At 38.3% G+C, this 16,357-nt stretch overlaps 1 protein-coding gene and 1 non-coding gene across 2 annotated transcripts; one reads left to right on the forward strand and one right to left on the reverse strand.

The window, feature by feature from the left end:
* Positions 1–1,490: 1,490 nt before the first annotated feature.
* LOC116257563 (UDP-arabinopyranose mutase 1) lies at positions 1,491–7,294 on the forward strand. Its single transcript, XM_031634435.2, has 4 exons — positions 1,491–2,310; positions 5,252–5,502; positions 5,842–6,010; positions 6,708–7,294. The coding sequence occupies exons 1-4, from the start codon at positions 1,993–1,995 to the stop codon at positions 7,053–7,055; spliced, it is 1,086 nt and encodes a 361-aa protein (XP_031490295.1). The 5' UTR covers positions 1,491–1,992; the 3' UTR covers positions 7,056–7,294.
* A 4,658-nt stretch (positions 7,295–11,952) lies between these two features.
* On the reverse strand, positions 11,953–12,024 carry TRNAD-GUC (transfer RNA aspartic acid (anticodon GUC)). The gene has a single exon. It is a non-coding gene; the product is annotated as a tRNA-Asp (tRNA).
* Between the last annotated feature and the right edge of the window lie 4,333 nt (positions 12,025–16,357).

The following is a 16,357-nucleotide window of genomic DNA, read 5'->3' on the forward strand; positions in this document are numbered from 1 at the left end:
AGCATTGAATATGAATTATGGGCAAGTTTTTACCTCCCTATCACATACATGTACATTCCAGGTCTAATTTGCGAGGACAGTAAGGACCGATTCGCATGTATTTATTTTCCCGTCTTCTCACTTGCCGTGTTTGTCTATCCCGAACAAGTTTTGGATACATGGAGCTAAATATTCAGACTTAAAGCTGCTGGATAGTTAGTACTGGGTTTTTTTTTTGTGAAATTTTTGTTCATGGAACTTTTATTTTGGACATTGTTAACATGCAAAAGATTTCTCAAAGCATTAAAGTTATACTTAAACATGTGAAACTTTAATGCCGGCACTAAAGTTACATAAGAGAATTACAACCCACTACTCGAAAAAGAGCCAAAACTGAATCGTACATAGTAAATAAAAAACCTATGTGAGAATTTACCATGCGAGAATTCTGATCGGCTTTATTAGTCCAACTAGCTATGCTTTGTCAATAAGGTGACATTTTTTGGGTTAAAATTGGGTTCTTATGCTTGTTCTTATTGGGTGTCTTAAAGATATTTTATCAGGCTCATCAAACACGCCCTTGGGATAAAAAATTCTGATGTTAAACCTGTCATTCCCTTGTTAATATAAGATCCGAGGAGCGTTTGAACGTTAAATCCGTTCTTGATAAGCGGCTAAAATGGCCGAAAAAGTTTTTTGTCAGAAGTTTTCACAGCTCCTAATCCTCTTTATGCGTCGGAATTGAGTCTGAAAACTCAATTTGTGCGTGCGGAGAGATTGAATCTAAAAGCGACTGCCATTAAATAGTACGGCAACAAGTTAAATGTGGTGGTAGCTATTCCGTGACGAAGCAGGAGATTTTCGTCACTCGGAGATGCAACAGATGAAGGAGACAGGAACGATGGAGGAGGAAGAATCTGGAGGGTGCAATGGAGCCATTTGAGGCGTTTTCGAGGGAAGGTCGGGGGAGGCCCTGCAGGCCACGGGACGCGTGAAGGCGCCGCGCCCTGCACGTGACGTTCTCTCTGCAACGCGCCACTGTCTTCTGCCGCCGCCGCCTCCTTCTTTCTCTCTCTCATGTTGACGTTACTTCGTCGGGGATCTTTAAATGAAACGTTTGGTCGAGAGTGATCATAATTTTAGAAAACCGCAGGAACCATTGATGCGAAAGTCTTTATTATGCTTTGAATTTATGAATCTCAAGGTAAAAAGATAACACGATAGAGATGAAATCAGTGAAAATTTCGAGTTCACCAGAGATGGTAGATCCGAGGCGATCAAAGGCTTTCACCACTTACCAAGTCCCTGGAAACAAAAAACCCACCTTCAGCTTGACTCGGTCTCTCTCTCTCTCTCTCTCTCTCCAAAGACAAGAATGCCGTCCTTTTCTTCCCAATCTATCGGGTTGTGTCATTTCAATGTAATAGCAGAACTTACAGTTACAGCGGCTCCCTGGTTATCTCCTCTTTCTTCTTTCTATGTGAAAACGCAGAAGAGGGAAAAGGTTGAAACTGTTTCAAGATGAACTCTTTTCTCTCTTCCCTTTTTTTTCTTCTTCTCTCTCTAAAAAGGAAACGCGCCCTTTATTCTGTAAATTCCCTCTCTGTCTCTCTCTCTCTCACTCCATGAAAAAAAGTTAAAAAAGTCCACACCCCATTACGCGCCATCTCTCTCCCTCTCAAGCGCGCGCGCACACACACGCACACACACGACGACCAAGAAACGCCCCCTTCGTTCTCTCTCCTCTTCCTCCTACCCCTTTTAAAATGCCCTCCTCTTCCCTCGTTGTTCACTACCACCACCATCCTTTCCCCTGCTCCCCTTACGAACCGGATCTAGCTCCTCCCCGTCTTCTCTCTCGATCTCTCCCCCTTAATCCGGTAGTCCTTTCCTTTTCTTTCCATTCTTCTTGTTAATAGTACTTTTTAGGGTGTTGGGGAGTCGTCTTCTCCTTTGTTTGTGATCTCGTGGGGGAGAGAAGAGAGAAGAGGAGGAACCAGAAGGAGGAGGAGGATGGCGGGAGTGCCGGCGACACCGTTGCTGAAGGATGAGTTGGACATCGTGATTCCGACGATCCGGAACCTTGATTTCTTGGAGATGTGGAGGCCCTTCTTCCAACCTTACCACCTCATCATTGTCCAGGATGGGGACCCCTCCAAGGTGATCAAGGTCCCCGAGGGCTTCGATTACGAGCTCTACAACCGCAACGACATCAACCGCATCCTTGGCCCCAGGTCCTCCTGCATCTCCTTCAAGGACTCTGCTTGCCGTTGCTTCGGCTACATGGTCTCCAAGAAGAAGTACATCTACACCATCGACGATGACTGCTTCGTGAGACTCTTTCTCTCTCTCTCTCTCTCTCTCTCTCTCTCTCTCTCTCCCCCACGATCGATTACCATCTTCTTCATCGGGCTTTTGTCCCCTTCTTTCATGCTTCACTTTGATCTCTGCGTTTGTTGGTCCTTTTCTCCCTTATTTGGGTATTTGTCTTCTTCTTCGTCTTACTTGGGGTTCTGGCTGGTTTATGGGTTGTTTCCTCTCTGATCAGTAGACTCCGTCTTGGTTCCCCATTTGGTGCGGCTTTGTAGATCTTGACTGTCTTCCCATGGATATGGCTATTTCTTTCGTTTTCAAAAATATGTTTTTTTTTGGTGGATTTGATTTGTTCATCTTATGTGTTGTTCCGGTTTCTACACCGTTTTGGAATTCTTTTCCTGATCAAAAGATTTACGTTCGTACAAGTTTCTGTTCGTGATCTCTCTATTTTCTTTTTTCATGTTTTTGATGTAGATCAGAGTGTCAGGTCTCGTCAGCAAACTTTTTCTTGCTTTCCGATGTCACCTTTTCCTCCTTGTGTTACTTTACTTTCGATTCTGAAGTTGACTTGAAAAGATTGTATCTTCCCATGATGTGTTTGAGGAACTCGGTGTTTCATTTGGACATGGAGATTTCCTTTGTTCTGCAGTTGAGAAGAAACTATTGTTCTCCCTTTTTCATCCGCTAGATTGGTGCACTTTAATCTCCTGCAATTTACTTACTTTGGTTCTTCCATTTTTAAAGCTTTTATTAATTTTTGCAAAATGTGTTGATTTTGTATTCAAGTTCTGAAAACTTTTCTACCTGCTGGGGTGGGGGAAAGAAGGGGGGGTTTGCTAACCAGATCTGGCTACTAACAGGCGATTGATAGCAGTCTCTTTTTGGGCGTTTCGACCGTGTGTAGTGGCATTTGTTCTTGTTGCATGCGGTCAAGTAATGGATTCATTAGATCTTATTCTTCCATTCTTGTTTGAATTTCACATACCAGCGTAAGGGATTCGCGTGCTGACGTTTTTCATGCATTTTAATTGATTTCTGCCGCAAGTTTCCGTTTGCTCTGTTTTCGCATTTATCCTTCTTTCCTTGCTCTTAAATGGGCTCCAAATGAGCTTATATCCGATTTTTGCGGATCAGTTATGAAGTGACAATATATATTATATATGGTTGACGTTTGATAGTTTGTTGACATACAGTCTTGGTCTACCAATTGATAATTGTTATAATAATTTATTAGTTATTGGGTAGGTTTCTCTTGAAATTTATAGGCATGGCCTTCCTCTGTTTGTTTTCTCAAGAAAATCTTCGGACGGTTAGGTGATAAAATTTCAAATATTTGCTGGGGGATTTTCTTAAATATTTATATTTTTGGTAAGCTTTTTTATTTTTATTCCCCCATGCTTGCACTTATGGTTGCTGCCATAATTTGTTGTTTATTTGTTGCTTTCATTCTCTTTCATCTTGATAGCAGTGGTCACGGTTAACACAATCTAGATTGTGTTTCTTATATTTCCCTTTCTCTTTTTTTTTTTGATTAACGTGCTGGTTCTGCCTTCTTTTGATGGTTTTTTACTTGTCAGTTATTTCTACAGTTGAGAACATTTAGATGGTTCAGTTTCATTTCTTGTTCTGTAGGTGCATAAACTTGATAATTTATTTACGAGAGGTATGTACTATGTAGATATCTTGAAAGATCCACACAGTATTATGGTTTTCATTCTGGGAATACTGAAAGATGTGAGAAATTTCCATCCAAGCTGAGTGTGATTCGCCTCTCGTTTGGCCTCGTGCAGAATTTTATGAACTCTTAAAATATTGATCCTAGGAATTCTATTATTTCTGACCGTTATACTAAATTGAAGTCCACTTAAAACCATATAAAATAGACTTTTGACTGACAAGGTTCTCTGAAGTTGTATTCATCAAAGCATCATTTTTCCAACAATTGTTCTCAGGAAGGTTCTATTTTCAAAATGTGAATTTTCTCATGAAATATTCGTTACTATCTGATAAGTTTTAGGACTTGAAAGAGCTATGAGATAGTAAGTGTTATACTATATTTCTTGAAAAAATATAAAAATCTAGTAAAAAAATATTTTTGAAAACATATAATAAAACAAATAAAAAAATCACATGCTTAAAAATATGGAAAAGGTGTCTTTTATTAAAATCTTTTATTAAAAACTCTGAAAGTTATTGGGAACGTCTTTAGGATATATGACATTTTTGTTTTATGGTATTTTGGAAATGTCAGAATATGTTGTTGATAATATATGCTGGAAATAATATGGGGATATTCTCAAAGTATTGTTGATATTTGTGAATATGGCTGGATAAGTTAGCATAAGTAGCCAAGTTGTTTTTTGGGAGAATATGATCCTTCTCTGAATGTTTATTTTCGGGACTACCTTGCTCACTTGTTAAGCTATGCATGTCAAGTTAATACTGTTGACATCATCACTTCCTTGTTTGGTTGTTGTCTAGTTATTTTTCTGTGGCTCTGTTTTTGTGTTAAGTTAGTAGCTTAGATTCCTAGACTGATGTACCCAGGTCGTCCTAGTAAAAGGAAAATTGCTTTTTAAGTTTATAACCCTAAAAACCTACTTATATTTGTTTGTTGTATCTTAATATGTTGATTGAGGTGAAGTTCTCCACAACCATACTGGGCCCCTTCTTCCTCCTTTTCTTTTTTTCCCTTTTATCTTTTCTCCTTTTTTTCTGTTGAATGGACCAGCTACATCGGATAAGGCCTTCTTTATGATGGTATCTGCTGCCTATGACTGCCTAGTGCTTGGAACACACAGGATTTTGACAGCTGAAAGATTATAGTTAAATGGTCTAAAGTCATACAGTTACTTCCTAGGACTGCTAATATTGTCTTATTGCATTGACTGATCAATTATTTGTAACAATTTGGCTGATCTGTAGTTCTAAAGCATGATATGTGGGTTTGCATTAGGTTGCTAAAGATCCATCTGGTAAAGACATCAACGCATTGGAGCAGCACATAAAGAACCTCCTGAGCCCATCCACTCCTTTCTTCTTCAACACTTTATATGACCCATACCGTGATGGTGCTGATTTTGTTCGTGGGTACCCTTTCAGCCTACGTGAAGGTGTTCCTACAGCTGTCTCTCATGGTCTCTGGCTCAATATTCCAGACTATGATGCTCCAACCCAACTTGTTAAGCCTCTTGAAAGGAACACCAGGTAACAGGTTTCACCTTATGGGCAACCAATATGTTTTATATGACCGCTCTTAGTTCATTCAGTTTGACTAAGTGAACGGAGCTGAGGCAGCATGCTGATGCTTGATTATAGTAGATCCTTTCTCAATTAGGTTTTGATCTGTCTAGCATCTTCAGATTCATTCTGCTACACTACCAAGTGCCATTTCATTTTTAAGCATGACTCTTAGTTAGAAAACCCAGTTCCGGACCCTTGTGAGAGCAGCAGTAATATCCTACAGGTTGTTTTAGATCCAGGACTCCTAATTTAGATTTTGCTTATTATGCTTCTAATGCTTGGTGTCATTTTTCTTTTGACCAGATATGTTGACGCTATAATGACAGTCCCTAAGGGTACACTGTTCCCTATGTGTGGAATGAATCTGGCATTTAACCGTGATCTTATTGGTCCAGCCATGTACTTTGGCTTGATGGGTGATGGACAACCAATTGGTCGCTACGATGACATGTGGGCAGGCTGGTGCACCAAGGTTTGCACTGTTATCTTATGCCTTTAATATTTACTATTTTCATAGCATTTGTGATGATCTAGTCTTTCCGTATGTGTTGGCAGCATCATTACAGACTGGCTGTACCAATGAAATAAAGGGTGATATGTCAGAATGATTTCTGTTTCATTTTGCTTGAGAAAGAAAGAAAAAAAAATATTTTACAGTTTTATAGTTGTTTATCATGTCTCTTCGTGTCCAACTAATTCTTATTGCTTGTTTGTAAATTGAGTTTGTTAGCTGTCTCTTGTCATCTCATCGCAGTTGGTATTACTTGGCTTTGCAGTTTTGAGCAGTCTGTCTTATTTTTTTTATTCATTTTGTTTTTGATGTCCATTTAATTATTGCGTGAACAACGTTCGGTAAATGCCTGCCCCATATATGCCAATTGTTTATTTTGTTGTGCTCGGAAAATAAATCCATCCTGCAGAAACATATGGTGTGCAATGATACATTCTCAAGGATTCATAAATTTGCCAATCCCTCATTTTCAAAAGGAATCTGAGACTTCTGGCATGGACTTGTAATCTTGTTTACTCTCGCTCTCCATACACTAAAAAAGGACATAATATACACATGAACAATTGATTATTCAATTTTGTATGATATTTTTATGCTTCTCGTTTCTCCAGTGTTTCCTTCATTTAAAAAGGTTTACTGAGCAGTATTAGTGCTGCAGGTTATCTGTGATCATCTGGGTGTTGGGGTAAAGACTGGGTTGCCCTACATCTGGCACAGCAAAGCCAGCAACCCCTTCGTTAACTTGAAGAAAGAGTACAAGGGCATCTTCTGGCAAGAGGAGATCATTCCCTTCTTCCAGGCTGCCACCCTTCCAAAGGACTGCACCACCGTCCAGAAGTGCTACATTGAGCTATCGAAGCAGGTGAAGGAAAAGCTTGGGAAAGTTGATCCCTACTTCTTGAAGCTGGCTGATGCCATGGTCACATGGATCGAAGCCTGGGACGAGCTCAACCCATCAGGAAAATCCGAGGCCGAGGTTGTTGCCAATGGGCCTGCAAAGAAGTAGATCCCTAACATACCATAGTCGAAATTCAGCTTTAATTTCATGAAAACTTTTTGCTCGATTATCGTTTATATTTAGGTATTCTATTTATCAGCGAGGTTTATCTGTATTTTTTCTGAGCTTATTTGCAGGCTTAAATTTATTTTTGCAGATGGAATGAATTAATGTAATCTTTTTATTCTCCTGCATTGGAGGGCACTCTTGTAGTGAGCTTATATTATATATGGTCTTTCCTCATGAAAGCCCAATGACTGTTGTTGGTTTGGAGGGTCATAGCTTATATTGTTGTTTATTCTGTTTTGCTGTCATGTGCAATGTAGTGCAACATAAAAACATAAATAACCACAAAAATTCTACTGAAAGCTACTAATAAGTTTCACTTTTGAAATGGGATTATTTCTTCAAGTGATTTTTCTTCTGCATCTCAAAACCCCTTTTAAGAGATAGTCCTTTGGATGGGCTGATCTTTGCTCCTATCATACAGTGGTTACCGGCAGTAAAATCTAAGAGGCAATTAGCCATGTATTTTCTTTCTGTCTGAGGTTTCCAGATTCCGACCAGTTCATGCTATTGCAGGCAGTTACAAATATTCTGACATGGAACTCTGGACCTTTATCAACCTGAGGGTATATTTTAATGTTTGATCCCAGTTTGGTCTGCAATCCGCACTTTCTGGGACCAAACAGTGAATAATTTTGTCTCATGCTGCGATGTAAACATACCGTGAATTTCAGATTCAAGGTAAACAAGCATTCCTTGGAGGGGTTGTCTGGCAAATGGAACACTCTATGTAGTCATCTTTGGTTCGTGCAACCGTAGATGTATGTTGGGGCATGTGCTTCTCTTATCAATTGAAAAGTACTTGAGTGACATATGGAAGCAAAAATACTATGTGAATGTATGGTGGGGCATGTGCCCCTCTTATCAATCAATTGGAAAGTACTTGAGTGACATATAAAAGCAAAATTATTATGTGATTGATATATGAATCTGTCTTTAAGGATTGAAGAATATCATGAATTACTTACAAACTATTCTCATTCCGAATGCCATCAAAAGACAGTCATCAGATCTCGCCTAGGACTTTTTTTTTTTGGAGTCTCCATCCAGCGCGAAGTTCTGTCTGCGCTCTTCAACTTGTATTTATGGCCACGTCGGCTGGTGCGGGTGTTCCTCAGCCTAAAAATTCTGGCTCCGCCATTGACCAATAGTTGTAGAAATCAATTCTGACTGGCTATCATCTGGCCAGTAGAGATGAATTGCTATACACAAGTTGGAGGAGTGTTGCTGGTCCATATGAAAGATGTACCAGAGCATGCTTGCCTGTCAGCACATGGGTAGGACCATTCATTCAGGACCAGTAAATTGTTTATGTGAAAGTGAGCTTTATGAGATTCTAATGCCATCTATGACTATAGAATATCGTTTCCTGCATGTTCATGCTAATCTGCAATGACAATTGCAGACAAAGACCTTGAGCTCTTGCAGAGTATAGCTATTATGAGAAAGTTAGAGAACTGTGGTCCTAAAACTATGACAATATTTAATGTTGAATCAATTGTCTTCAAGTTTGCAAACTGATGCAGCAAAAATTTCAATTGTATTTAATAGCAGGCACCTGCCTCCAAGGGGATTTTGATGCAGCAAAGACGCGTCTTGGCCCTTAGATAGGAGTTTACAGTTCTAGATGAGCGATTAAGCCTCTTGATCAAGGTGCAATTCTTCTGTGAAATAAGATAATGGCTAGGGATGTCAATGGATCGGATTTCAAACATGTTTATAGTTCATCATTTCCCAACAATCAGATGTTTATGTATTTAGATTGAAATTAAGATTCAAATGTCGATACTGAGTCCAACTCTTAAACTCACAACCAAATTCACCAAAATTTACTTTAAATTTACAATGGAATCTGATCTAAAATCCAATTTGAATGTTGAGAATCAACAACCAGGCCTTTAGACAAAGGGTTTGGAAGTCTTCTTTCACCATTTTTTTAGTCCCTTCATTCATTTTCTACAACCCTTTCTAAGTCTCTCGCTTCTCCTTCTTCTTCAATACAAAACTAAAGAATGAACACGGAGACAAATATAAGATTACACAATGAACATGGAGGCTTCTTTAGTCTTGCATCGAAACAAAAAGAGTTAAAAGAGCTTTTTGAAAAAGATATCAAAAAGGATGAGGGACCCATTTGAAAGCATGATTATTAGTCAAATATCTAATATGTGGTCCAAGTGACCTCAAAATATTAGATTAATTTATTGTTTAATTAATGATTATTGGACATAGGGTCCAGCCAGCTACAGTTGAATCCCAGGCCAGCCCAGCCCGGCCGAGCCCAGCCCAAGACTAAATGGGACTAGGGTTTAGCCTGGGTCCAGAGTCACTAGGAATTCCCGGGCTATTACACGACCGACAACAGGTCCGGCTGGCCGGATGTACAGCCCTATAACATTCAATTGGTTATATTGATGTTTTATATTCTTCTTCTCCAATTTGAGTTTTGCTCAAGTCTCGAATGAATTCAAGAACATATTCGAAAAAATTCTGACCATCGGTCTGAGGATAGTTTGTCGATTCCAAATAAACATATACTTATTCATAACCATTCACACTAATCCCATTTTATTAAAATTCGATTCAGATAATCATATTTCTTAATCGGATGTTAAATTTCTAATCATGGAACCTCCTATTAATGGTAGACACCTGGACCATAAAAAGCTGGCAAAAGACTTGGCTAAGTGTGTTAGCTTATTGCAAGAAGTCTAAATTCAATAATTGGGGTGCCCACCTTGGGACTCGCTACATTTGGCAGGCAATTGGAAAAGACTTGGTGGCAGGTCAACTATTGATGCTTTTCCCCATCATTCAGAAAATCATGGAAGCTAACTCACCTTTAATGCACCAAAAATTGCAAAAAAAAAGATTGCCATCATAACTTATAGCTAGGTTCTTGCTTTTGGAGACTTAAATTATGCAGATTATGATGAACAGGAAAGTAGAACAAGTCAGGAAATGTAATGATAATCCTTGATAGAAGTGCCTGCTTCAATATTATTAGATAGATAAGATTTCTATGTTTATGTTAAAAGTTTTTAACATTCACCAAACAATCCATCACCGAAAAAAGGAGGCTTGAAGGTTTCTCCATTCCCCCTACTTTCAGAATCTGGTGCTGCGTCGAAGCCTGGGTAAGCTGTGGGTCATCTTTACGGAACATCCCCACCTTTCTGTGGCTCATGAAAAGAGAACCTATGAGAATTAGAGCGTCCGGAACCCGTGCACTCTACTTGTAAAACTATCTTTTCCAAGTTTTAAAGTAGTAGCTGCTTTTATTTATGAAAAATAATTTTATATGGACACTTTATGAAGCATTAATTTGGTTGATTAGACGACTCATAATATTTAATCGCCCAATTTATATGTTCTCTTGACATATTTTATAAACCCACACATGTAAAATATATCTGTGCTCTAATCTTAATCATAGATATTAAGAAGCAGAAATGAGAAAATAAACCTAAAAATGGATACAATGTGGTAAGCCTAGGGCATGCTCATAAAACAGTTACGCAAGTAAATAAAATATATAGTAGCACAAAATATGTAAATAAGCTAACAAAACATGTAAATGTGTAAAAGGTGAGGTAAAAATTAAGAAAAAGTTAAAGGCCTACTTACAATAACATATAAAAGCTAAAACAGAACAGTGGAAAAAAAAGAAAAATAAATTTTTTCCAAAGCAAAAATGAAAAAAAGACAGAAAAATAAAACTGGTTCTCCAGTTGAACATGGTCCCCATAATCAAACTTTGTGCATTTCTTCTTCTTCTTTTTTTTTTTCAATTTTTCTTTTCAGAAAATTTCATTTAAGAGTTGCTACAAGTGGGACATCTTAGGACAGCTTTTTCCTTGTCTCGGGTCAAAAATTTACTTTTAGATAAATGAGGGCCCATTTGATAGGCATGATATTTCTAGTAGCCATAAAATTTCAAATTTTTGAAACTTTTTCTTGCCAATCAAACTTGGGATTAAAAAAGTGAACATTGACTTGGTTTTCAAAAGTTTTCTTTTGAAAATTTCTTTTCATCTTAAGGGGTGGAAAAAAATTTCTAAGATGAAAAAAGTTACGGTTGGATTCTCATGCTTAATCCAACTATTTTCTTTTTTCTTTTTTCATTCTTGTCAAATTGAGAAATTTATTTCCTTTAAACATAAACCCAAGTGCAACAAACACAAAGAAGCTTTGAAAAATTAGATTTTGTTTTCATTTCTTTAATTCCTTAAATAAGTTTATTCTAGTTTTATGTTTTCATCAAACGACCCTAAATTATCAGTGTTTCCTTACTTTTTCATTTAAATTAATGCTAAACCTATCCCATTCCCACAAAAAAAAAAGTGACGGGCTTTTAGGACGTGTTTGGTTGGAGGAAAAGTTGGGGATTAAACAATCAATCCTTTGTTTTGTTGGTTAATTAAAAAAGAGAAAAAAAATAAAATTAAAAAGTTTGTTTGGTTGCAATGAGAGTGAAAGGAAAGGAAGGGAAATGAAATGAAATAAAAGTGTAATGTAAATCTAAACCTTCTAAAATTGGATGGATTGGAAAGGAAAGAAAACCTTTTTCTTTCTACTACCTATACCATTCTTAATTTTTTAAACATTTAAAATATTAGAAATATTATTGTAAAGTATTATAAATTATATCATTTTGTTTCATTTCTATTCAAATAAACTTTATAATCGCTTCTTTCCTTCGTTCCCCCGCCCCCCTCTTCCTTTCTCTCCATCCAAGCAAAGCGTTAATACAAACAATAACTCCTTTGAGTTGTCACCAAAATAATTTTCCAAGGTAAAAAGAAGAAAATTAAGAGAGTCAAACAAAAGTAAAATATAACGCCGTTGCCGGGGATCGAACCCGGGTCACCCGCGTGACAGGCGGGAATACTCACCACTATACTACAACGACCGTACTTATTAAGTAGCTTCTCATAAGGATTTTTCTTTATGAAACAAAATGAGAATAGACTCGCCCCATCTTGCAAGGTCCTATACTCCTATCAGGGTTGATGGCTTTCATTATAAAATTAGCTGAACCACAACTACATCCAGTGTTATCGGGTCTGGACTCGATCCAATTGTTTAAGTACTTGTATATTACATACCAGGCCCACGGTATGTTCGACCTCTTTACAGTCTTTACTGTACTGTAAAGAGAGTACTAAGTTGGTTGAGCCATAAAGGAGGCACAATGAATAATTTCTTGGTCAGGCCCCACTCATACGATTCAATCTGAAATGAATCAATAGTTTAATCTAGACCATGCCAACCCCCCCTCGCAGTGGTAGTTGGTAGGCCCCTAATTAGAGGTGAACAATGAGTCAAACTACTCGAGCTCGACTCGTTAAAGTTCGGCTCGAGAACGAGTTCAAGCCGAGTCATGTGCTTAACGAGTTAGCTCAAGTTCATGAGTCGAATCGTTTAAATAATTGAGTTGGGTTCGAGCTCAACACGTAGCTAGCGAGTCGAGTTCGAGCCTTAATCAAGTCGATAGATTCAAATGAGTTTACTAGTTTGTCGAGCTTTAATCGAGTCGAGTTCGAGCTCAACACGTAACGATAGTATCAATTCTATTCAAACGAGTTTGTCGAATCTTAATCAAGTCGAGTTCGAGGTCAACACATATCTACCGAGTCGAACTTGAGCTGCTTCCGTCGAGCCATTATTGAGCTCGAGTCGAGTCGAGCTCGAGGTTTCATTATTCGAGCCGAGCTCGAGCTGACTGAACTCTCGCTCGACTTGGCTGGTGGTCACCCCGAGGGCTAATCACTGGTTCAAACTGATTTTAATCTCAAACCGCACGCTCCTTACAAATGCAGTTGTAGGCCAGACTATAAATATTATTACATCATGAAACATGGAACGACAAGCTTGTCGAAATAAATACCAAGTTTAAGATATGTTCTCCAATTTAAGGACTTCAACTAACTAAAAAGACAAAGACACATGAAGCACTAAAGTTTAGGATGCAAACGAAGCAACGTACATTATTTATTTGGCAAAATTACAAGTAACTGCTTAACGATTGAGTGATTTATAAATAGAGGCTGAACCTTTGAAGTATTACATTTTGGCGCTCAACATTTTAAGGTAATTATCAATATAAGTGCCATAAAATTTTTTAAAAGATACACTATGCTAATATTTCATAAATCTAACTCAAATTTAAAACAAAATTAGTCAACAACAACAATATAGTGAAAAATAACGTTGAAAAATACACGACCGGTCCAACTAATTCAAGCTGGGGATATTTTTTGCTAAGTTCTTTTAACCTTTGAACTATTTTATTAACTGCCCCTTCTTTCTCCATCACTCTTAGTTTCTTCCATCGACGATTTCACTCGCCCTCCGTTCAATCGACCTCCATGGAGTCTGGTTTTAAAAGCTCCATCCACGATTTGGGCAGAGGAGGCTTCCTGGGGAACAGCAGGAGATCCCCACCCACCTAATCATCGAGATCGACGGCTTCGGCATCGACCGCCGGTCGCTCTCAAACCCGTCACACGACGGGAGCAAAAGGATTCAGAGAGATGGTCTCCGGGCCTGTCTGGCATGGAGAGAGGGGGATGGCGTCTCTCAACCCGAGCAAAACGAGTGGCCCTCATCGCGGGTCTTGATTTTTGAGCATCAGCTTTATAGATTGAAAACAAGCGGAATATAGAACAATTCCCGGATCAATGGACAGAAGAGAGGAACTCAATGGAAAGATCAACTAGAAACCTCTTTAACTCAGAAGATCAGACAAATTGGTGGGTAATGATGGTGCTCCTTCAGGAGAAATTTGAAACCTCCAGTTGTGCTGAAGTCTTCTTCCAGAAGAAACCACTTGCTCGATGTATTGTAAAATTGTTGGAGATCACAGACTATTATGCCAATCGAAGGAGGTAATGGCGAACGGAAAATCAAAATCCAGCAAAAGTTTCATGCTTCAGCGATGCAGGGGCATTGTGGCATCAATGAGGACCGATTTTTGGGAGTTCTTCTTTAACGATCCGTTTCTGTTAGCAAATGGAATACTTTGCTAGTGTATACCGAGTTTTCGCGTTCCATAAATCTACTCTAATCTTTGATGTAAATTCATGTGCATGAAACACTTACAAAATGTTTCAACTGCCAACCAAACCAAATAATATCTTACTGTTCTATGAATCTGATTCTGTCTCCAAAAAATAAAGCCGATGTCTTATGAATTTATGTGGTTTTTTTTACAGCAGGTTCATGAGGTGGAGCAGTAACAGAATGTTAATTGTCAAACAGCCTCTAAACCTCTTTCGTTAAAACCTGACCTTCTACTCTATTGATTTCTCAGTGTAGGCTCGACAGCAAACAAATCGATCTGTCAATGAAGCTTTCTAGGTAACAAAAAAACAACCTTACTGACACCCAACTCTTAAAAGTTGTATATTTCTTTAGTGATGATTAGGGTTGAACCAGTGGATGGAACTAATCCAACAACTGCAGAGACCATTGAGCATCACAGGTTTTGAACTGAGGCCATGTCTGCAGTGGGTTTTCTTAGAATGGTACTGTTTGATCTGTGACTTTAATCAAGTCTTTATGTTTCAAGTCAACTCAATATATGTGCCAACTACTATTCCAACTTCCAACAGCTCTTCATGGACTGACTGAACTTTTCTTGTCTCAAATTGCTGAACCAAATAAATAACCTACCAACAACATTGTTTGTCTAAAGAAAAAAGTAACAAAAAGTAAAGAAAATAATCACAAACTTGAAAAATCCTGTTCTTTGGACAGGGGGCACTCTTCATCTCATCATGATTCAGAAGATCTTAAGCAGCAGTGAGGAAATTTAGGCTGCATAAATGAAGCGCTGCCGTGGTGCTGTTTCTCCTCATCCCAGGCACCTGCAGATGCTCTGTGGCAGCTTCCACTGTTGACTGCCTGCCACTATTCCAGAAACATATAAAACTTATCATAATGTATTGCAAAAGCAGGGCCTTGCTTGGGGAAGCTTAATTTGGGAACTGAAAAATCTGCAAGCGTTCATTTAAGATGTGCATTGATATATCTTGATGACAACAAGAAAAAAAACAGAGAAAGGCTATGCCAATAAAACGTTAACCACATCATCAGACAAAAGAAAAAGGGGAGAGCAAAAACATTGTAGATTTATATAAAAGGAGGAAGGACCAAGTAGATGATCATGAATACTTGAAGTGAAAAGAAAAAGAAGAAACCAATTTATGGCACAAAGTTTGTCCTCCTAATCACAGAACAGGGTTTCAATCTTTTGAAATGCTCCACGTGAGTCTCTGGACTTCCAGAAGCTGGTTAAGTTTCAATTAAAGTGAAGCAAACGACAGCAATACTGTTTCTTTCTTGTGGGCTGTTGGACATATTTGAACTCCATGAAAAACTGAAAAGGACAAAGTTTTTCAAGATTATCCATTAGCTGTTTCATATAAAGAACTTTCAGAAACAGTAAGCGTATTTTTGAAATATTAATGCAAAAAGCATAGCTCCTATATACATATGTATTTTCTTAGAGAAAAAATCAGGTGGAAATGTTCGCGGCAGCTAGGACGCCTTGAGAATGGAGCAGATTGGGACTGGACCCAGATGTTTCCTGTCAGCTTTGTCCTTCAATGCAGCACAGATCGGAACCAGCAAGATCCACTTTGATAGCATCTTTGCATCTATGTCCTTTCGTTCTCCAAACCATGTCTTAACTGTACTTTCTTTAAAGAAATTAACCAGATCTACTGGATATGATAATGGTTTGGATCCGTTGGTCAGGCTGAGGCCAAAGTCTGCATAAATGTGCTCTTTCTTTTCCTTATAGAAATCTTGGTCTAAAACCTTAGGCCTTGGTCTATCATGCATTGAAGGCGATATCCCTTTGTTTGATATATACATCTCAACTCTCCTAGTTTGCGGCCGACCTGCTTCGGTTGACAATCCAGATGGCTATGAAGAAAAAGAAGCAGTTGGTAATTAAGACTTGACATATATATCTATGAACATTGAATGCGATAGATATAGACGTATTCTCAAGTCATATTTATGCATGCAAGATCGTAAATTTACTATCCCCTTAATCAACACGCGTTCTATATTACTTTCTAGCCTAGAGCAACACTATTCCAAAATTACTTTATAGTGCCAGATCATTGCTCACTAAGTAACCATTTCATTGAGCACTCGAAAATATTACCAACAAACAGCAAAGCAGTAATTAACTCCAGAGTTTTTTATTTTTATTTTTTTGGTGAACACAC

The sequence above is a fragment of the Nymphaea colorata genome, chromosome 7, assembly GCF_008831285.2.
Source record: "Nymphaea colorata isolate Beijing-Zhang1983 chromosome 7, ASM883128v2, whole genome shotgun sequence".
Taxonomy (NCBI): Eukaryota; Viridiplantae; Streptophyta; class Magnoliopsida; order Nymphaeales; family Nymphaeaceae; genus Nymphaea; species Nymphaea colorata.

Coding starts and splice junctions, on each gene's coding strand:
- LOC116257563 (XM_031634435.2), top strand. CDS start 1,993: ATGGCGGGAGTGCCGGCGACACCGTTGCTGAAGGATGAGTTGGACATC. Junction 5,503..5,841: donor CCTCTTGAAAGGAACACCAG/GTAACAGGTTTC, acceptor TCTTTTGACCAG/ATATGTTGACGCTATAATGA. Junction 6,011..6,707: donor GGGCAGGCTGGTGCACCAAG/GTTTGCACTGTT, acceptor TTAGTGCTGCAG/GTTATCTGTGATCATCTGGG.